This window comes from Elephas maximus, chromosome 4 (assembly GCF_024166365.1).
Source record: "Elephas maximus indicus isolate mEleMax1 chromosome 4, mEleMax1 primary haplotype, whole genome shotgun sequence".
Classification (NCBI taxonomy): domain Eukaryota; kingdom Metazoa; phylum Chordata; class Mammalia; order Proboscidea; family Elephantidae; genus Elephas; species Elephas maximus.
The window spans coordinates 187,103,547-187,125,850 of record NC_064822.1 but is presented as its reverse complement, the minus strand read 5'-3'; the positions used below and the strand labels follow the sequence as shown (position 1 = coordinate 187,125,850).

Genomic DNA, 22,304 nt, shown 5'->3' with positions numbered 1-22,304 from the left:
GTGAAATAGTTATACATAACAATGAATAGTTTTTTAATGGGATGGAAAAGAGCTCTAAGATATATGCGACAGGAAAGGTAGTTGATTTTCCTTCAGAATGTGGTATCCAATTTCTTCCTCTGCTGTCTGATGAATATTTACTGTGGATCAAAGGTTTTAACTCATGGGTCAGATTTTTAGTTTGTGCAGTCCTGTCTTGTCTCTGTACTGTTCCTTAGTTTCCACAGATTGCTTAAGTTATTCAGCCATCAAATATTCATGGAACACCTAGAGTGTGCCAGGCACTGTGCAAAGCATTGAGGGTACGTTGATGAAGAAAAAGACCCGGCTTCTGCCTTTGGGGAACTGATAGTCTATTGAATGAAGGACACAGAAGGGCTGCATGGTGGTGTGCGAGAGGCAATGTGTTGTTGTTGTTGTTAGGTGTTGTTGAGTTGATTTCGACTCATAGCGACCCCGTGTACAACAGAACGAAACACTGCCTGTTTCTGCACCATCCTCACAGTCGTTATGCTTGAGCCCACTGTTGCAGCCCCTGTGTCAGTCCATCTTGTAGAGGGTCTTCCTCTTTTTTTGCTGACCTTCTACTTTACCAGGCTTTATTTCCTTCTCCAGGGACTGGGCCTTCCTGATAACATGTCCAAAGTATGTGAGATGAAGTCTTGCCATCCTCGCTCCTAAGGAACATTCTGCCTATACTTCCAAGACAGATTTGTTCATTCTTCTGGCAGTCCATGGTATATCCAGTATGCTTTGCGAACGTCATAAACAACGTTGGAAACCCTGGTGGCGTAGTGGTTAAGTGCTAAGGCTGCTAACCAAAAGGTCGGCAGTTCGAATCTGCCAGGCGCTCCTTGGAAACTCTATTGCGCAGTTCTACTCTGTCCTACAGGGTCGCTATGAGTCGGAATTGACTTGATGGCACTGGGTTCTGGGTTTGCCAACGTCATAATTCAAAGGCATCAGTTCCTCTTCCATCTTCCGTATTCATTGTCCACTTTTTGGAATGCATATGAGGTGATTGAAAACACCATGGCTTGGGTCAGGCGCACCTTAGTTCTTAAAGTGACATCTTGGCTTTTCAACACTTTGAAGAGGTCCTCTGCAGCAGATTTGCCCGATGCGATGCATGGTTTGATTTCTTGACTGCTGCTTCCATGGGTGTTGGTCGTGAGCTCAAGTGAAAGGAAGTCCTTTATAGCTTCAGAGCCCTGGTGGCACAGTGGTTAAGAGGTGCAGCTGCTAACCAAAAGGTCGGCAGTTCGAATTCACTAGCTGCTCCTTGAAACCCCATGGAACAGCTTTACTCTGTCCTGTAGGGTCGCTATGAGTTGAAATCGACTCAACGGCAACAGGTTTGGTTTTTTTTTTTTAGTAGCTTCAGTATTTGCTCCATTTATCGTAATGTTGCTTATTGGTCCAGTTGTGAGGATTTTTGTTTTCTTTATGTTGAGGTGTAATCTGTACTGAAGATTGTGGTCTTTGATCTTCATCAGTAAGCGCTTCAAGTCTTCTTCACTTTCAGCAAACAAGGTTGTGTCATCTGCATATTGCAGGTTGTTAATGAGTCTTCCTCTAATCCTGATGCCACGTTCTTCTTCATATAGCCCAGCTTCTTGGATTATTTGCTCAGCATACAGATTGAATAGGTATGGTGAAGGGATACAACCGTGACATACACCTTTCTTAACTTTAAAACATGCAGTGTCCCCTTGTTCTGTTCGAAGGACTGCCTCTTGGTGTAAGTACAGATTCCTTGTGAGCAAAATTAAGCATTCTGGATTTCTCATTCTTTGCAATGTTACCTGTAACAATTTGTTTTGATCCACATGGCCGAATGCCTTTGCATAGTCAATAAAACACAGGTAAACATCTTTTTGTTGTTCTTTGCTTTCAGCCAGGATCCATCTGACATCAGCAGTGATACCATTGTTCCGTGTCCTCTCCTGAATCTTGCTTGAATTTCTGAATCCGGCTTGAATTCCTGGCAGTTCCCTGTCCATGTACTGCCGCAACCACTTTTGAATGACCTTCAGCAAAATTTCACTTGTGTGTGATGTTAATGATATTGTTTGATAATTTCCACATTCTGTTGGGTTGCTTTTCTTTGGAATGGCAGTGTAGTGAAGGGTAAAGGGGGGGCTCCGGAGACACTTCTAAGCCATGTTACTTAACTTTGCAGTTCCTTAGTTTTCTTGAAATGGGAATCAGGACAGTCTACATGATTTGTGGGGCCCAATGAAAATGACAATGCAGAACCCTTTATTAAAAAATTATTAAGAATTCTAAGTACTGGGCCCTGTGTGAGTGCATCGGGCCTGCACGTGCCAGGAAGCTGGCCCAGGTGGGGATAATCATAGTTCCTTCTCACAGGGCTGTTATGAAGGCTGAATTGGTTAAAGTGTAAGAGCAGAGCCTGATGTAGAGTCAGCACTCAATGTTGTTTTTATTAAGTACTATCAAGTCAGTTTCGACTCATAGTGACCCCATGTGACAGAGTACAACTGCCCAATAGGGTTTCCTAAGCTGTAATCTTTTTAGGAGCAGATCTCTAGGTCTTTCTCCCTCGGAGCTGCTGGATTGGTTCGAAATACCATCCTTTCAGTTAGCAGCCAGAAGCTTAACTGTTGGGCCACTAGGGCTCCTTACAGTCAATGTTAGCTATTGTTATTTCTGCAGTGGCTATTATTCTCATTATTATACAAAACAAATTTATTTTGTCAACAGTTATCTATTTTTCATCACCATAAGAGCTGATATTCCACTTAATTGTTAGAAAAGCATAGCTTGACTTTGGTTTAGGATTGTGTATCAAAACAAAGTATGATCCCTGTTCCCAAAGCAGTCTCCCACTTCAACAAGACAATCAATGCAGTTATATGTGAGAGCCAGACCTGTATCTCTGACTTTCTGACCTCAATTTCTACAGATCTCAGTCTACTCTCGCTCGTCTACCTGTACAACCTGCCCCACCTCCATATTTGTACTCAGTATGTTCCAACTTTGTGACAGGCTCGGTGCTACGCTCCAGTGACAAGCCAGTGACCAAGATAGGATCCTTGCCAGCATGGAGCTATATTCTAGCAATTCCTCATCTTAGTTGGTGGGTTAGCAGGATACTGAGGCTGCGATTTAGAAACCCCACTGCTCTGGTCTCAGAAGTGATTCTCAAAGTGGCCTGCTCTGAGCCGAGCATACCGAACCTCTGCTGTGATCACCTCTGTCCACAGGACCATTTCCCACCCAGGCTCTTTTGCCACTTACTGTCTTTTTAAACTCTATTCTTGAGAGCTCAAAAGCCTTCTGGATCCTATCTAGAAAACCTTTTGCATCCTGACCTTGCTTACTGCAATACCATCTTATAACTGATTACATTACCTGTTAGACTGCTAAACTGTGGGCTTCATGAGGGAGACTCCTTCTGAATCATCTTTGTGTGTCCGGCACCTGGCACAGTGCCAGATAGAGTACTTGACAGGTAGGACGTGCACAATAACTAGTAGTTGAGTAAAAGAAGGAATGCAAATGGCCTCTCGCACTTCTTGTACCACAGCACGTGTTGTGGTGCCTGGTGTACAGCAGGCAATCCATAAACATGAGGTATCCAGAGCACAATTGATCTTTATTCAACAGAGTCAGGAATAGGAGGAAGATATGGAATGTGTGGCTAATTGCCTCTGTGAACGTCTGTCTCCTTTGCCATGAGACCAGAAGAGCTGGATGGTGCCCGGCTACTGTTACTGAACATTTTGATCAAAGATTCTATAGAAGAATCCTGATCAAAAGGGGGAAATATAGAGCAGAATTTCAAATTCTTGTGAAAGCCAGACTTTCTAGAGCCATGGAGGCTAGATGAACCCCTGAAATTATTGTTCTGAGTAATCTTTCAACCTTAAACCAAAAATAACCCCTGAAATCTTCTTAAAACTAAACAGTAGTTTAGCGTAACTGGTAAAGAATGTCTTGCCTTGTGCATAGTGTTCCGTGAGGATCGACCTATATGGGATCGGACTGACAACAGCAACTTGGAAGATTAGACAGGAACCTTAGGGGGTGGTGAGTTTATGTTAATGAGGGAGGAACAACTCAGAAAAAGAGGGCAAGAGTGGTCGCACAACTCCAAGAATGGAATCAGTGTCACTGAATTGTACATGTAGAAACTGCTGAATATTCTCAACAACAACAAAAAATAAATTATAAAAAATAAAATACAATAACGTGAGGTAAATCAACTGGCACTTTTCATGTCAGTTGTCACTCCACACCCCCACTCTCGCGCGTCTAATTCCAGCCTGTCATGGTGAGCGGCTTTGGAAAATCCACTCAGGTTTTCTCTCTTGTGTTGCCCTCAAAATGTCAGAAACCCATTGTCATCGAGTCAGTTCTGACTCATAGCAACCCCATAGGACAGAGTAGAACTGCCCCTATAAGGTTCCAAGGAGCGGCTGGTGGATTTGAACTCCCAACCTTTTGGTTAGCAAGCATAGCTCTTAACTGCTACGCCACCAGGGCTCCCTCAAAATGCCAGAAGCCAGATCCTTCTTGATCATTATAGTTTGGACAACCCTCACATCGGTGGCTCTGCCTATACAGTGTCTGTAACGTATTCTTCTGAAAATTGTTAAAAATTTTTAATTAAAAAATTACAACCAATTCTCTCATTAGTAGAATTTTTACTATTCTGTTGTCCTGAACTTAATTAAATATAAATATTAATTTCTGTGACAAGGACTGTATATTTTAGAGTGCTTTTATGTCCAGGGATCAGATGAAAAATCTTTGACTTCAGTCAGTGTTTAAGGGGCTAATGGTAATTTTCAAACTTGCAGTAAGTTTTGGAAGTTGTTCATTGATGAACAAATATCTGCTGAGTGCCTACGATGAGTGGGCATTACTTTTCAGGCTCTGTAGGAAATACAAAAATATATAAATCAATTACACATACGTTTACTGAACATTTACCAACCAGGTACAGGCCCAGTGCTGGTAGAGAAGGACAGCAAGATGAATAGAAATGTTGCCAACCCTTTAGGGGTACTCAGTGTCCCTCTTACTCCGTCCCCGACTTAGGAAGTATTCAAGTTAAGATGAACCGAACTTATTTTTTTCTTCAATGATTTGTGTATTTTTTTTATGTGTGTATGTAATAAAATACGGAAACCCTGGTGGCGTAGTGGTTAAGCGCTACAGCTGCTAACCAAAGGGTTGGCAGTTCAAATCCACCAGGTGCTCCTTGGAAACTTTATGGGGCAGTTCTACTCTGACCTATAGGGTCGCTATGAGTCAGAATCGACACGACGGCATTGGGTTTGGGATGTAATAAAATATATATGTAAGTTTATATATAATGTTTCCAACCCCCAAAGACAAGTAAAGATCAGATTTATAAAGACACTGATAATAAAAGGCAATAATAATGAAATCTAAAAGAATAATAAGGTGTTCGACATGTCAGAGCTGACTTATGACGGTCTGAGGAATGGGACCCACCGTAAGCCGGGGGCCACGTTTCATTCATAACGGAATTGTTTTTCCTTTCAGGTATGTTTTGATTGTGGTGCCAAAAATCCCAGCTGGGCGAGCATAACCCATGGGGTGTTTCTTTGCATCGATTGCTCAGGGTCCCATCGATCCCTTGGTGTTCACTTGAGTTTTATCCGGTAAGTACGGTTTCCTCATTACGGGGGCTGGCGGGGAGGAGTGACTGCATTGTTGCCTGGGCCTCCTTCCCCTTCCTCTGTATGTTTGCTTTGATGTTAAGTAAAATGAGAGGTTAATTACAAGTTATGGAGATTGAAACTTTACGTAGTTAAGGTGGAAAAAGACTGATTTTCTATCCATTTAGTATTATATGGGGACCTGTGTCCGAGACAGAGGCAGCGGTGTTGAAAATCTTGTATGAAGTCGGAATGGAGAGTTTTGAAACAGTTATTCCTTTCCTTTTGTTAGCGTCTGATAATTCTTGCTAGAGCACACTGATGGTAGAAGGGAGTTCATGCTCTGTGGGTCCGTCCTGCCCATCAAGGTGGAGAGTTCACATAGATGGCAGAAAGTTCTCATGTACAGGGGTTCACTTCCAGCTTAATCCTACAGCTATAGCTTCCAGGGACACTAATATCACAGGTGATCTTTGTGTGAATTTTAGCCTCAGTCTCAAATGTTTATGCCATAAGGGTCTTTCTTCTGTTTTTGCCTTAAGATTTGGACTGCCATTGGTTCCTTCTGGAGAGTGAACTCTCTTCTACTTTTGACACTCTCAGGCAGTAGCCTACATGGTGCTTTGTGTCCATCAGAGAAAGGTGTCCCAACCCCTGCACTCCAGGCAGACATATCCCCACAGGCCAGTGGGAGGCAGGCAGTGCCTTTGTGTGAAGTAAAAGAAATGGAAATAATAACAGAAATAATAAAAGAAGCCCCTGCCAGACTCAGGGCTTGGAAGCAGAGCAAGGCTTCTGATGTCGGCTTCCAGGGCCCCTGAGCGGCTGGGGCTCAGGCCTGCATTCCTGCCAGCCGCCTCCAGCCAGTTCACCTGTGTCCCTGCCATGTCTTTTTCCAGGGAAGGGACCAGCTAGGCAGGAGATTTGGAATTGTAGCGAGCAATTTTATAGTATGACTTAAAGAATGTTGATACAACATGATCACTATACAAGAGCATTCGCTTCTGTAGGATAAAGTCCATTATAATCCAGAGTGTGATATTTTGTCTGATAGCACAAAAACTATACAGTGATAATCACGGCATACTGCTCTTTTTTAATACATTAACTTATTAAAAAGAACTCTCCTGATATGTAGAGCTCTTTTCCCAGAGATGATTTGTAAAAGCGTGATCTGCTAAATGTTTGCAGTCATATAGCTCTACAGATCATTGCCTAGAAAAGGAAGTTGTCCTTTGTGTTCTCACTGCTTTCAGAATATCTTTCAGTTTCTTTTCACCCTTTCTTTTTTCTTGGGCTCTCGTTCCAGACAGAGTATTTTTAATGCGCTATCCTGTCCTTGTTTCCTTTCTAAATGTGGAGGGGTTTTGTTGCCATGGCAACTTTATTTTGAAGTACTTTGTTTTTCCCAGGTCCATTATAACCAGTTACTACTCGGTCACCCACTCTGCGGAGAGCCGATGAAGCTGGCCTGGTGGCACTACCTGACTTGTTCTCTTCCTTCCTCTCTTCACTGTGTTCTCTCCCTCTTCCTCTCTGCCAGCCACTCCCATAATAACCGGGTCCTCCCTTTCCTCACCACTAAAGCACCCTGCCCCTTAGAGCCATCCCGGGAAGGCTGGTGGTTTTTCGACCTGTCCCACAGTTGAGGGAAGGAGATTGGCCTAGCGCCTGCAGAGGCTAGACATCAGGGTGTATTTGGTGCTGTTTCACATTTAATCACTGGCCCCAAAAGTCGGATAAATATAAATGTATGAATCACAGCACTTATAAATTCTTCAAAAACAACCGTATTAAAAATCGCTGTGCAACCGGAGGGCAGCAGCCTAGGATTTGGACGAAGAGAAAGTCAATGATAAGAAAAGTTTTGTGTTTTTCTGTTTTGTGGGCAGGCTGCTGTTTAAACAATTTTATTGATTTTTTAAAAAACACAAACACTAGCTTATTGGGGAAAAAAAATCACAGCTGTCCCAAAGTAATAAGTCAAAGTCTCTCCTGTAGCACCCTCTCTTTACCCTCCTGCCTCTCCCAACACACACGCACACCCACACACATATGCACACACACACTCATGCACGGACATGTACACACACACAGACATGTACACACAGGGGCACATACACACACACTCTCTCTCTCACACACACATACAGACATGCAGCCCATTTCCTAGGAATAAATACTGTTAACACTTTGGCATGGATGTTGTTGTTGTTGTTCAGTGTCACAGAGCTGGTTCCAAGTCATAGTGACCCTGTGTACAGCACTGCCCGGTCCCGCGCCATCCTCACAATTGTTGTTATGCTTGAGCCCACTGTTGCAGCCACTGTGTCAATCCATCTCGTTGAGGGTCTTTTTCACTGACCCTCTACTTTACCGGGCATGATGTCCTTCTCCAGGGACTGGTCCCTCCTGATAACATGTCTGAAGTACATGAGACAAAGTCTCACTTTCCTTCTTGCATTCTGGCTGTAGTTCTTCCATGACAGATTTGTTCATTCTTCTGGCAGCCCATGTTGTGTTCGGTATTCTTCACCAATACCATAGTTCAAAGGCATTAATTTTTCTTCAGTCTCCTGTATTCATTGTCCAGCTTTCCCATGCATATGAGGCGATTGAAAATACCATGGCTTGGGTCAGGTGCACCTTAGTCCTCAAAGTGATGTCTTTGCTTTTTAACACTGGAAAGATGTCTTTTGCAACAGATTTGCCCAATGCAGTATGTCATTTGATTTCTTGACTGCTGCTTCCATGGGCATTGATTGTGAATACAAGTAAAATGAAATCCTTGACAACGTCAGCATTTTCTCCGTTTATCATGATGTTGCTTATTGGTCCAGTTGTGAGGCATGGATGATATGCTTATTTAAATTTAAAAAAAAAAAAAGTTTTTTTTTTTATTTAAATAGAGGGTTTTTTTTTTTAAAGTAGAATTTCAAGTTGATAATTTTACAAAGGAAAAAACATAAATTATGGTTTTGCCAAGCAGAAAGAGGAAGGCAGGTTAGGAGTCCAGGGACATGGCAAGCTGCTTTGGGAGCTGACTGCCAGAGTGGGCTGCATAGAACTGGCCTCCCCGCCCACCACCTCCCAGTGCTGGAAACACCTTACCTTAGTTTCTGTGGTATCCGTTTCTCAGGGTTTTCCTCTCCCTCTAGCTCTGTTTCTTCTCAAGTTCACTTTTCAGTATTTCATGAGCCTATTAAAGGAACTAGGATCTAATTCCTGCATTCATTTTGTTGGGGTGGGGTCAGGACAGGATTAAATATATACATAAATAAGATAGACTGTAAAGTGCCGTACAAGAGATGGAAACAACGCGCTGTGGGAGTCCTATATCTACTTCTGGTTGGAAAATTGGGCAGAGTTTAAGGGAAGATGAGAAATTACCTACGGTGGATGATCTTCTCTCTAGGAAGGGCACCGATGAGCATTTCAGGTTTCTCCTGAAGGCTGACCGTATTGCAGATGTGAGAAGTCCATCTTCAGAGTCCACAGTCATCAGACGTTTTGTGTTGAAACTCCAGTGTTGTGATACAGAGTGTTCCTGTCAGCCCAGCTCAAGGGCAGTTAGTTTTTAGTTTTTACCTTCACTTCTAAGAAATCTAGGGAAAGAAATGTTTGGCTTTATTTCCTTTAAAAAGATAGTTGAGAACCAAAAGTTGTAAGGCACATTGAAAAAAAACCTGTTGCCACTGTGTCAAATCTGACTCACAGTGATGCTGCAGGACAAAGTAGGACTCCCCCACAGGGTTTCCAAGGCTATAAATTCTTACGGAAGCGGACTGCCACATAGAGGAAAGTGGGTTTGAACTGCTGACCTTTTGGTTAGGAGCCAAGCACCTAACCACTGTGCCACCAGGGCTCCTCTAAGGCAGATCAGCAAATCTGAATACCCGTGGCCTTCCAACCCGAGGGGCTCATCTGCAGCACCGTATCAGACAGTGCTCTGCTCCTGCACAGAAGTAGGCCGCCAGGACCTTCTTCCTGGTCTGTCTTAGTCCGGAAGCTCAGCTGAAACCTGTCCACCAAGGGCGACCCTGCTGGTATTTGAAATGCTGGTGGCATAGCTTCCAGCATCACAGCAACATGCAAGACACCACAGCATGACACGCTGACAGACGAGTGGGGGACCCTACGTACAACAGAACGAAACACTGCCTGGTCCTGTAGCCACTGGTGTCAGTCCATCTCGTTGAGGGTCTTAACCTTTACCTTAGCCTGGGACTAACAGAATAACAGAATAGCCCTGCGTTTTGTTCATGTTTATGGATCAGTGTAAAGACTTGCAACAATGTTGCACTGGTCAGATCTTGCATTGCAGTGATCACTTGGTACATTTTCATTGTTGGCATCTACAGTTATGGCCTTTACCACGCTCTGATTTGATCTCAGAGGGGACATCAGTAGGGCAGAAGGTGTGGCGGGGGCAGGAGGCACCTGCAGCTGTCACTTCAGGAGCATTAAATCCTGAGTTGTCTCCCCTCCCTGTCGATGATGATGTTGGGGTCAGTCCCATCCACCTGTTGATAAGAGCATGGGCACCCTCCAGGCTCTTATTAGTGGTTAAATTGGATAAGTGGATAGCTGACCTGAAAAAATCCAAACAGTACGTCTATCTTGAGTGGAGACACATTACCACATTTTACATAACCCCCAAGAATGAGAGGCGAAGAGTTGGCAGTTGTTCAGATTGCCACCAAGCTGTGGGTCATGTCCCCGTGCCCCAGAAGGGACGGCTGGCTGGAGTCAGGGCAGCAGAAGTGCTGCTAGCCAGGCCTGGCCTGGTGTGGTCTGCCTGGCGTGGCCTGCCTGGGATGTCCTGGTCTGGCGTGGCCTGCCTGGGATGTCCTGGTCTGGCGTGGCCTGCCTGGCGTGGCCTGCCTGGCGTGTCCTGGTCTGGCGTGGCCTGCCTGGGATGTCCTGGTCTGGCGTGGCCTGCCTGGCGTGGCCTGCCTGGGATGTCCTGGTCTGGCGTGGCCTGCCTGGCGTGGCCTGCCTGGGATGTCCTGGTCTGGCGTGGCCTGCCTGGCGTGTCCTGGTCTGGCGTGGCCTGCCTGGCGTGGCCTGCCTGGGATGTCCTGGTCTGGCGTGGCCTGCCTGGCGTGGCCTGCCTGGCGTGGCCTGGTCTGGCGTGGCCTGCCTGGCGTGGCCTGCCTGGGATGTCCTGGTCTGGCGTGGCCTGCCTGGCGTGGCCTGCCTGGGATGTCCTGGTCTGGCGTGGCCTGCCTGTGGTCATGCATGGAGGAGAGCAGGCCCTCGGGGCTCTCGGAGCGTTGGCTGTGGGGAAGATGGGGCGCCAGGAGCTGCTCCCACCAGCCGTCATCTCCTCTATAGTCCTAGCATTCTGGAAGCATGTGTCCTGTTAACATAAACTGAGGGTTCCCCGGGGTCCTGAAGATCAAGGAAATGTTGTTCTCACAAGCTCAGAGGTTTGGTCCTGGGGAGGAAAAGCATCAACACTTAAGCCTGTTCTTCCTGTTTAGATCGACAGAGCTGGATTCTAACTGGTCCTGGTTTCAGCTGCGATGCATGCAGGTGGGAGGAAACGCTAATGCAGTAAGTTCCTCTCAGACTTGTCGTTTTCCCTCCGTGTAAAGAAGTTCAGCGCTTGTACGTGACCCCCTGGCTTTATAAATGCCAGCCGTTTCTAGCCCAGGAATCCTACGGAGCAGGCGTGGGCCACCCACCGCTGTAAGGTGCCGTGACAGAAAGCTCGTGATGGGCCTTGGACCTGTTTACTCAACTGTTTAGCAAACGCCCAGTAAACACGGAGCTTTGGGCAAGGTGCTGGGGACGCAGTGACAAACAAGACCAGCGAGGTCCTCTCGTACAGGCAGAGACTGTCAGAAAGTAACTAAAGAAGCAGATAAAGAATAGGTGGTGGTAAGAAGAAAATTAAGAAATAAGAAAATAAACGGGGATGTGGTGACACGGAGGAGTCAGGAGGCTTCTCCTTAAGAGCAGACTTTTTAATACCTGAGGGTGATTTCCTTGTGTAGAGTGGGAGGCTCACAGCTACTTGCATTTGAATGAATATTTAATGGATTAAATCTGCACGTTAGAAAAACGTCCTCAAATCCTCAAATACGGCGTAGAAATCTTGCAAATTCATTTATAAACTTAGTAATTTCTATGTTAAAGTTAAGTTTTCAAATGTTCAGTTAGCTTATCATTTTAAAAGACCAGGTTCTCTTAGCCCTGTTTACAAACCTAATTAAGAATCTTCAAGCATTTTAAACTGCATTTACAAATTAAATATATATGCTTCTCTCAAACCTTTCAAATGCCAGACTGGCGGCCTTACAGATCTAGCCAGCAAAACCTTCCAGACAACTTACACCCTCTTTATGATGTTAAGGAAACCCTGGTGGCGCAGTGGTTAAGAGCTACGGCTGCTAGTCCACCAGACGTCCTTGGAAACCCTGTGGGGCAGTTCTACTCTGCCCTGTAGGTTCACTGTGAGTTGGAGTCGACTCGTCAGCAACGGGTTTGGTTTGTTTTTAATGTTAAAATAGTATAGATTGAATAAATGGGGATCCCTTAAACATGCTGGTAACCATTCAAAGTATAAGAAATCAAATTTGCATACATTTCAAATAAAAATTATGAGTCTAAAAAAATTAAATATTTAAAATTAAAATTGCAAGTGTAAAATATTAGTTTCTAACATATCATATTCCCTTAGATCACTGTTTCTCAACCTTTTTGGCTTAATGGAGAGATAAAGGACCAGATGTTTTGTTTTATAATGCACCCTCATGTCCAGCTTTACAAAAATATTATTGCATCTGCAGAGAGAATCCCGTTTTTGCAAGGAAAAATTTATTTTACATCTTTTTATGTTTAAAAAAGTCTTAAATTATTTTGGTTTTCACTAGTATTTAAAAATATCCCTTGTAGACATGAAGTGGAAACCCTGGTGGCGTAGTGGTTAAGTGCTACAGCTGCTAGCCAAGAACTCGGCAGTTCAAATCCGCCAGGCACTCCTTGGAAACTCTGTGGGGCAGTTCTACTCTGTCCTGTAGGGTCGCTATGAGTCGGAATCGACTTGGCAGCACTGGGTTTTAGACATGAAGTAACATTTTCGTCATCGTGTTAGATTTAACATGGTATTTCCATTAATCAGCGTGCTTTCCTTCTGCAGTCTTCCTTTTTCCACCAACACGGGTGTACCACGAATGACACCAACGCCAAGTACAACAGCCGCGCCGCCCAGCTTTACAGGGAGAGGGTCAGATCTCTCGCCTCCCAGGCAACTCGGAAGCACGGCACCGATGTGAGTCCCGGGCACGTTGGAGGGCCTCATCACGCGGTGTGTTCCTTTCGGTAGACAAAATGGTTTTTATCCTGGACCTTCTACTTTGGAACCTGCACTTAGATAGGAAGCCCCTGATCTTCTCTCTTCAGAAATGGTTTGTGGATCTGGGGTACTCGACTTCCTCAAGGCTTGGAGGCACACGTTCCTGGGTCCGTATGTTATTCCGGTGTGCTCAGAGGCCCTCTGCAGGTGGATTACTGCTTCTACACTAATGGGAAATACCAATCTTTAGCAATCCGGTGTCCAGGAGGGGAGTGAGGACTATGAAAGAAAGCCCTTTGTAGCCAGGTGACATGCTAAACATTGTTGATGTTTTTGTTCTAGCTGTGGCTTGATAGTTGTGCAGTCCCATCTCTGTCCCCGCCACCAAAAGAGGAAGATTTTTTTGCCTCTCATGTTTCTCCTGAGGTATGTATTACACTTCACATAATTTTAAAGTGTACTTTCTCTGACACTTAAAGAGGGTGCGTTCAAAATGTATCAGTTAGGATACAGGCTAAGCTGCTGTAACAAACAACCCCAAGATTAAGGCACTTGAACGAGACAGAAATTAATTTCTCATCAAAGGTCCAGAGGTAGGCTGGCCAGGGCTGGCTGAGGGATTTTGCTGTTTACCTCAAATGGTTTCCATGCTCCAGGTCAGGACCTTTCCCAGACAACGGAAAGAGGACAAACCTTCCGGGAAGCAAGTGCCCATCCTTTTGTGGAAAAAGTCTAGAGATAACACACGTCACCCTTGTTCGTATCCTACTGGCCAGATTTTAGATGCCTGTCTATCACTAGCAGCCGAGGCATGCTGGGAAATGTAGTCTGTATCTGGAAGCCACGTGCCCATCTGAAATTATTAACAGTAGTCTGCTACAGTTCAGTTCAGAGCTGTGAAACTGATGAAGAATGCAGACGGGTTTTTTAAAACCCAAATTTTAGTAGGGGTTAGAATCTCAGTGCCCCCACATAGCTGTGTGCATAGAGCGTGTCTCAAGGCTGTTGTGAGAACTGAACGAGTGAGTGCAGGTAAAGGTGCCTAGTGTCTAGCACAGAGTTACCTACCAGCTGCTGCTGAGGCAACTCCGATTCATGGCGACCCCATTCGTGTCAGAGTAGAGCTGCTCTGTAGGGTTTTCAGTGGCTGGTTTGTTGGAAGTAGATCTCTAGGCCTTTCTTCCAAGGCACCTCTGGGTGGATTAAGCTCCAGCCGTTTGATTAGCAGCTGAGTGTGTTAACTGTGCTATCCAGGGACCAACACAGAGTTAGCCTTGCTGTTAGTATCATCATCTTCATCCTTGTGGTCCGAGAGCAGCAATGACAGCAATCTCCAGTCTCTCCTTGGGTTTTCCCCAAATTACTTGGATCAGGGTTGGGCACATTGTGGCTGTGGTCTCTGTGAACTAGGAGATAGTGCTGAACAGGGTAAATGTTAGCATAGCTCCAAATTCAGCTTGCCACCTGTTTTTGTGAATAAAGTTTTATTAGACAGCTACACTCATTTATTTATATATTGCCATAGCTGCTTTTGCATTAAATTGCAGAGTTGGGTGGTTAAGACAGAATGTAAGGTTTGCAAAGCCTGAAATATTTATTGTCTAGCCCTTTAGGAAAAAGTGAGCCAACCCGACCGGTGGAAAAAGTGAGCCAACCCGACCGGTGCCTCAGATGTTCTGTTGGCTGCCCTGCCTCCTCCCAGCCCCTGTGGAGTGTGGGCTCTGTTTGCTTAACTGCTGCTCAGTCCAGTCTTTAAACAATTTTAAAGTTAAAATTGTATAAATTGCTAAACCTTGATTTTTTTTTTGCTATAATACTTTGCACATACAAGTTATCATTAGCACAGTAACCCACACCAGAAACAGTTATCAAAAAAGAGAGGAGCGGAACATAAAGGCTCGTTAGAAAAACACTTGTTTATGCAGCAAATATTTTCTCCTGTGTGCCAGGCATGGTGTAAAAACTGGACAAGAAACGTTGAACACAATATACGTGGTTTCTGCCCCACGGAGTTATACCCTAGAGGAGACTTGTCGTTGGGTACCATCGAGTCACAGCGACCGTCTGTTACAGAGTAGAGCTGCCCCCTAAGGTTTTCTTGGCTGTATTCTGTATGGAAGCAGATGACGGAGCCTCTGGGTCGGCTCAACCCACCAACCTTTCTGTTAGCAGGGGAGACTAGAGTGTTTCAAAAATTCCTTTCTTAAAGAAAAGATTAACCAATTGCTGCCCTGTCGATGTGACTCCTGGTGACCCGTGTGTGTCGGAGTAGAGCTGTGCTCCGCAGGATTTCCGGTGGCTGGTTTTTCAGAAGCAGACCACCAGGCGTTCCTTCTGAGAAGCCGCTGCGTGGAGTCAAACCTCCAGCCTTTTAGTTAGCGGTCCAATGTGTTAACCGTTCGCACCATCCAGGGCTTAATCCTCACGTACTTCAGTTTTGCTGACTTGTCTATTCTAATAAAGTAACAACAACAACAAAAAAAGTAACAAGCTTCACACAAATCAGGTCCCCCATGAAGTCTTAGTAAAAGAGACATTTTAGAATTTTCATTTTTATTATTTTGAACTAATGAGACCAAATTCCATGAATTAATTCGATGGTTCTCAAGTTTAAGTTTGCCTTAGTTTCAAACTGTCCAGTTCCCGATGCCCTCCCCACCTCACCTGCATTTATCCACTGATGCCCTGGGGCGCAGGCGGGGCTGGCCAGGAGCATTGTTAACAAGTGCCCAGGTGATTCAGAGGCAGAGGAAGACCTCTCCGGGCTGCCCAATGACTCAACATCCTCTTTCAGTGTCAACAGGCTAGGGGAGGGAATGGAAAAATAACCCCTTAATTGGGTAGTTGCTGCTTGTGTTTGAATCTCCATATAAAGGAGAGAGCTTGCTTTTTGTGTAGTTCAGCTAGTTAGAATCCTGAAGAGAAGGGATTTTATAATGAAAGATTAAAATTAGATAAAGTGACCTAAAAACTTCCATATCAGTTCTTCATTTTTGGATTTTAACGTCATCAGCTTGTGCCTTCATCCTACCTAAGCACACTCCCTTTGAACTCCAGCATGTTCAAGTTTTGTCTATGTGTCAATTATATATAGGCCTGGTGCTGCTAACCAAAAAGTTGGCAGTTCCAATCTACCAGCCACTCTTTGGTGACCCTATGGGACAATTCTACTCTGTTCCATAGGGTCACTGTGAGTTGGAATCGACTCAGTGGTACATGACAACAACACATGTATGCGCATAGGCACTAAGGAATTTTGTTTGCTGGTAGTAGTAGTAGTAGTAACTAACATTTGATGAGCTCACTGCTGATTATAAAATATTTTCCTCATAACATGATCTTGTTTGATCCTCTGAACAGCCCTGTGGGGAAGGTAGGCAGGGTTCAAGAAGCACAGGGTTCAGAATCATTCTGGCTCCTGTTCCTGGTTTTGCCTGGTGTTTAGCTGTCTGACCTTCTACAATGGAAAACTCAGTTGCTGTAAGCTCATCGGGTGGTGTTGTTGTTGCTGTTAGGTGCCGTCGAGTCAGTCCCGACTCATAGCGACCCCATGCACAACAGAACGAAACACTGCCTGGTCCTGCACGATCCTTACAGTCGTTGTTACGCTTGAGCTCATTGTTGAAGCCACTGTGTCAATCCACCTCGTTGAGGGTCTTCCTCTTTTCTGCTGACCCTGTACTCTCCCAAGCATGATGTCTTTCTCCAGTGACTGATCCCTGCTGACAACATGTCCAAAGTATGGAAGACACAGTCTCGCCATCCTTGCCTCTAAGGAGCATTCTGGCCGCACTTCTTCCAAGACAGATTTGTTCCTTCTTTTGGCAGTCCATGGTATATTCAATATTCTTTACCAACACCACAATTCAAAGACGTCAACTCTTCTTCGGTCTTCCTTATTCATTGTCCAGCTTTCACATGCATATGATGCGATTGAAAATACCATGGCTTGGGTCAGGCGCACCTTAGTCTTCAGGGTGACATCTTTGCTCTTCAACACTTTAAAGAGGTCCTTCGCAGCGGATTTGCCCAGTGCAATGCGTCTTTTGATTTCTTGACTGCTGCTGCCATGGCTGTTGATTGTGGATCCAAGTAAAATGAAATCCTCGACAACTTCAGTCTTTTCTCCATTTATCGTGATATTGCTCATTGGTCCAGTTGTGAGGATTTGTGTTTTCTTTATGTTGAGGTGTAATCCATACTGAAGGCTGTGGTCTTTGATCTTCATTAGTAAGTGCTTCGAGTCCTCTTCACTTTCAGCAAGCAAGGTTGTGTCATTTGCATAACACAGGTTATTAATGAGTCTTCCTCCAATCCTGATCCCCCGTTCTTCACATAGTCCAGCTTCTCGTATTATTTGTTCAGCATACAGATTAAGTAGGTATGGTGAAAGAATACAACCCTGACGTACACCTTTCCTGACTTTAAACCAATCAGTATCCCCTTGTTCTGTCTGAACAACTGCCTGTTGATCTATGTAAAGGTTCTCATGAGCACAATTAAGTGTTCTGGAATTCCCATTCTTCTCAGTGTTATCCATAATTTGTTATGATCCACACAGTCGAATGCCTTTGCATAGTCAATAAAATACAGGTAAACATCCTTTGGTATTCTCTGCTTTCAGCCAGGATCCATCTGACATCAGCAATGATATCCCTGGTTCCACATCCTCTTCTGAAACCAGCCTAAATTTCTGGCAGTTCCCTGTCGATATACTGCTACAGCAGTTTTTGAATGATTTTCAGCAAAATTTTGCTTGTGTGTGATATTAATGATATTGTTCTATAGTTTCCACATTTGGTTGGATCACCTTTCTTCGGAATAGGCATAAATATGGATATCTTCCAGTCAGTTTGCCAGGAAGCTGTCTTCCACATTTCTTGGCATAGACGAGTGAGCACTTCCAGTGCTGCATCTGTTTGCTGAAACATCTCGATTGATATTCCATTAATTCCTGGTGCCTTGTTTTTCACCAATGCCTTCAGAGCAGCTTGGACTTCTTCCTTCAGTACCATTGGTTCCTGATCATATGCCACCTCTTGAAATGGTTGAACATAGACTAATTGTTTTTGGTATAATGACTCTGTGTGTGTTCCTCCATCTTCTTTTGATGCTTCCTGTATCGTTTAATATTTTCCCCATGGAATCCTTCACTATTGCAACTCGAGGCTTGAATTTTTTCTTCAGTTCTTTCAGCTTGAGAAACGCCGAGTGCATTCTTCCCTTTTGGTTTTCCATCTCCAGCTCTTTGCACATGTCATTATAATACTTTACTTTGTCTTCTCGAGAGGCCCTGTGAAATCTTCTGTTCAGTTCTTTTACTTCATCATTTCTTCATTTTGCTTTAGCTGCTCGACACTCAAGAGCAAGTTTTAGGGTCTCCTCTGACATCCATCTTGGTCTTTTCTTTCTTTCCGGTCTTTTCTTTCTTTCCTGTCTTTTCAGTGACCTCCTGCTTTCTTTATGGATGATGTCCTTGATATCATTCCACAACTTGTCTGGTCTTCAGTCACTAGTGTTCAATGCGTCAAATCTCTCCTTGAGATGGTCTTTAAATTCAGATGGGATATACTAAAGGTCATATTTTGGCTCTTGTGGACTTGCTCTGATTTTCTTCAGTTTCAGCTTGAACTAAAAAAAAAAAAAAAAATTTTTTTTTGAACTTGCATGTGAGCAATTGATGGTCTGTTCCACAGTCGGCCCCTGGCCTTGTTCTGACTGATGAGATTGAGCTTTTCCATCTTCTCTATCCACAGATGTAGACAATTTGATTTCTGTGTGTTCCATCTGGCGAGGTCCACGTGTATAGTCGCCATTTATGTTGGTGAAAGAAGGTATTTGCAATGAAGAAGTCGTTGGTCTTGCAAAATTCTATCATTCCATCTCCGACATTGTTTCTGTTACCAAGGCCGTATTTTCCAACTACTGATCCTTCTTCTTTGTTTCCAACTTTCGCATTCCAATCGCCAGTAATTATCAACGCATCTTGATTGCATGTTCAATCAATTTCAGAGTGCAGCAGCTAATAAAAATCTTCCGTTTCTTCATCTTTGGCCCTAGTGGTTGGTGCATAAATTTGAATAATAGTCGTATTAACTGGTCTTCCTTGTAGGCATATGGATATTATCCTATCACTGGCAGCGTTGTACTTCAGGATAGATCTTGAAACGTTCTTTTTGACGATGAATACAACACCATTCCTCTTCGAGTTGTCATCCCCAGCATAGTAGACTATATGATTGTCTGATTCAAAATGGCCAGTATCAGTCCATTTCAGCTCACTAATGCCTAGGATATCGATGTTTATGCTTTCCATTTCATTTTTGACAATTTCCAATTTTCCTAGATTCATACTTTGTATGTTCCAGGTTCCGATTATCAATGGATGTTTGGAGCTGTTTCTTCTCATTTTGAGTCGTGCCCCATCAGCAAATGAAGGTCCTGAAAGCTTTACTCCATCCATGTGATTAAGGTTGACGCTACTTTCAGGAGGCAGCTCTTCCCCAGTTGTATTTTGAGTGCCTTCCAACCTGGGGGGCTCATCTTCCAGCACTATATCAGACAATGTTACGCTGCTATTCTTAAGGTTTTTGCTGGCTAATGCTTTTCAGAAGCAGACTGCCAGATCCTTCTTCCTTGTTGGTCTTAGTCTGGAAGCTCAGCTGAAACCTGTCCTCCATGGGTGACCCTGCTGGTATCTGAATACCGGTGGCATAGCTTCTAGCATCACAGCAACACACAACTGACAGATACGTGGGTGTTAGAAAGCATAATCAGGGGAAGAGGAAAATCATATCACATTGAGCACTTGCAGGTATTGGTGAGGTGCTCTGTGTTCCTTGTGACAAATAATCCTGCCAAAAACACCATGGGGGGATTGTCATCCCCACATTCTATAGAAGTCTTATGGAAAATAATAGTGTATAAGACTTTTTCAAAGTAGGTAATAGATTATATCTTATTGTGATCTGTTACTACTGTTTAACATAGAACTAGATATAAAATATGCATGATTAGCAGCTGAGAAATGTTAGGAGTAGAGATGGTGGGCTTAAAAAAAGAAGAGAAATAAGAACACTGTGGTGTGGATTAGAGTTGGAGATTTTAGTATGAATTTATGTTTATTGTGGTGTGTATACACATATGCGCAGAGGTAGAGAACCGCACCACGAGGACTGCAGATAGAGAACTAATTACAGATATTTATGTATACATGGGTTTGTGTACACATCTGCACACAGGAAATACATGTATGTAAATATACCTTATATATATATATATACAACATCAGCTGTGTCTATTGAGAGAGCCTAGAAGGAGTGACACTGCAGTACAACAAACACACTCAGCACCCAGATCTTGGTACCTACGTATCCTTCTCCAATAAAAGGAATCTAGAAGAAATTGCAAATTCTAGGGTTGGGACAGGAAAAAGGAAAGATGAACCTGGAGCATCTTGTAGTGCTAGCAAGTAAAAAAGTGCTTTAAAAGAAAAATGGTGGCGGGGAGCACGTCAGAAGAACTGAGGGACCAATCTGAAAGTGCTCTCAATAATCAAAGCTGGAGCAGTTTGAACAACAAAATAAATAATGATAAATGGGATTATAACCCAAAGAATAAAATAAATATTTATGAGTGCATACTGATATAAACAAATGATTGAATAAACAACTACGTAGATGGGCTAGGGTTGGTGTTATCATATATTTAGTATATAGATAGACGCCCTGGTGGCACAATGGTTAAATGTTTGGCTGCTAACCAGAAGGTTGGTGGATCGAACCCACCCAATGGCTCTGCAGGAGAAATCGTTATGGCTATTTACTCCCAAAAAGGTTACAGCCAAGAAAACCCTATGGGGCATTTCTACTCTGTCACATACAGTAGCTATGAGTTGGAGTCGACTCAACAGCACCCAGCAACACAACAATATATAGATAATCCCTCCTTTAAGAGGTTTGGGAGCCCTGGTGGCACGGTGGTTAAGAGCTACAGGTGAGCTACAGCTGCTAACCAAAAGATCAGTAGTTTGAATCCACAAGCCACTCCTTGGGAACCCTATGGGGCAGTTCCGCTCTGTCCCCTAGGGTTGCTATGAGTCAGAGTTGACTTGATGGCAACAGGTCAAGTTTTTGGTTTTAAAAGGTGGGGTTTAACTCCTCTCCCCTTGATTGTGAGCTGGACTTAGTGACTGGCTTCCTAAGGCTAGAATATGGAAAGGGAAAAATGGCAACTTTTCAGTGGAGAAAACTGGCAGTCACCACCTTAACCAAGTTGACCAAAGTTAACATCACTAGTGATAAGCCATGTTGACATGATGCAACAAGAAGGACGCCTCACTTCAGTGGTATTCTTCCCCCAAGCCCAGTCTAATTATGAGAAAACATCAGACAAACCCACTTGAAGGACAGTCTACAAAGTACCTGACGAGCACTCTTCAAAAGTTTCAAGGTCGTGAAAAACAAGGAAAGACAGAGACTGTCACAGACCAGAGGAGACATGACAGCTGTGGGATCCTATATTGGATCCTGGAACAGAAAAAGGACATGCATGGAAAAACTGGGGAAATCTAAATAAAGTCTGGAGTTTAGTTAATAGTATGGTACCATTGATAATCTCTTAATTTTGACAAATGTGCCACGAGTGCATTAACACTAGGGGAAGCTGGGTGAAGAAAGGTATATGGAAAAGCCTTGTACTATCTTTTTAAGTTTCCTGTAAGCCTAAAATTATTCCAAAATAATAATTTTATTTAAAAAAAAAAAGAGGAAAAATAAGGAATTTGAGCATTGATACAGAGATTTAAGAATAGACGTGTTTTAATATTGGAGCTCTTTTGGCACGGTGGTTAAGAGCTTGGCTGCTAACCAAAAGGTCGGCAGTTCAAATCCACCAGCCACCCCTAGGAAACCCTTTGGGGCAGTTCTACTCTGTCCTGTGGGATCGCTATGAGTTGGAATCTACTCAGTGGCAGTGGGTTTGGTTTGACTTCATTTGGTTTCCCACTCAGGCAGGTAAACTCAGAAGGCGACTATTGAAATTGTTGGCTTTCCCCCTTGCTTGGACTTGTTTTTGATGATTGCTTTCTTGCTTTGTTTGCCAATGACCTTGCTTCAGGTGAGTGGCACAGCCCAGGCATCAGCACAGCCAGAACTGTTGTCTTCGACGCCAAAGGCCGTGGAAACCACTCCAGAAAATAACGAAGGTAGAGTCTTTAGAACTTCCATACAATGCGATTATGTGATCCAGTGGCCTACAGTACAGCTAGAAACGTAGCGCTTTGTATGTTGACGGGGAAGGAGGTCCGTGATAGATGGTACAGTGGGGAGAAAAGGTTACTGAAC

General features: G+C 43.9%; 2 protein-coding genes across 2 annotated transcripts in view; both read left to right on the top strand.

Moving 5' to 3' along the window:
- The window catches only part of ARFGAP3 (ADP ribosylation factor GTPase activating protein 3), a 73,830-nt gene that overhangs the window by 6,884 nt on the left and 44,642 nt on the right, over nt 1-22,304 (top strand). Inside the window, exons 2-6 of the mRNA XM_049884566.1 lie at nt 5,542-5,660; nt 11,144-11,216; nt 12,805-12,936; nt 13,303-13,386; nt 22,078-22,165. Of these exons, the coding sequence (XP_049740523.1) occupies nt 5,542-5,660; nt 11,144-11,216; nt 12,805-12,936; nt 13,303-13,386; nt 22,078-22,165 (496 nt within the window). The remainder of the gene's footprint in view (nt 1-5,541; nt 5,661-11,143; nt 11,217-12,804; nt 12,937-13,302; nt 13,387-22,077; nt 22,166-22,304) is intronic.
- Nucleotides 5,671-11,137, top strand: LOC126076125 (uncharacterized). Its single transcript, XM_049884586.1, has 2 exons — nt 5,671-10,628; nt 10,686-11,137. Exons 1-2 carry the CDS (start codon nt 9,920-9,922, stop codon nt 11,024-11,026), a joined length of 1,050 nt encoding a protein of 349 aa, XP_049740543.1. The 5' UTR covers nt 5,671-9,919; the 3' UTR covers nt 11,027-11,137.

Bases quoted from the DNA above. Each gene is read 5' to 3' on its own strand.
- LOC126076125 (XM_049884586.1), top strand. From the start codon at position 9,920: ATGTTTATGGATCAGTGTAAAGACTTGCAACAATGTTGCACTGGTCAG. The intron at 10,629-10,685 runs CTGGCGTGGCCT...GGCGTGGCCTGC, and splicing joins CCTGCCTGGGATGTCCTGGT to CTGGCGTGTCCTGGTCTGGC.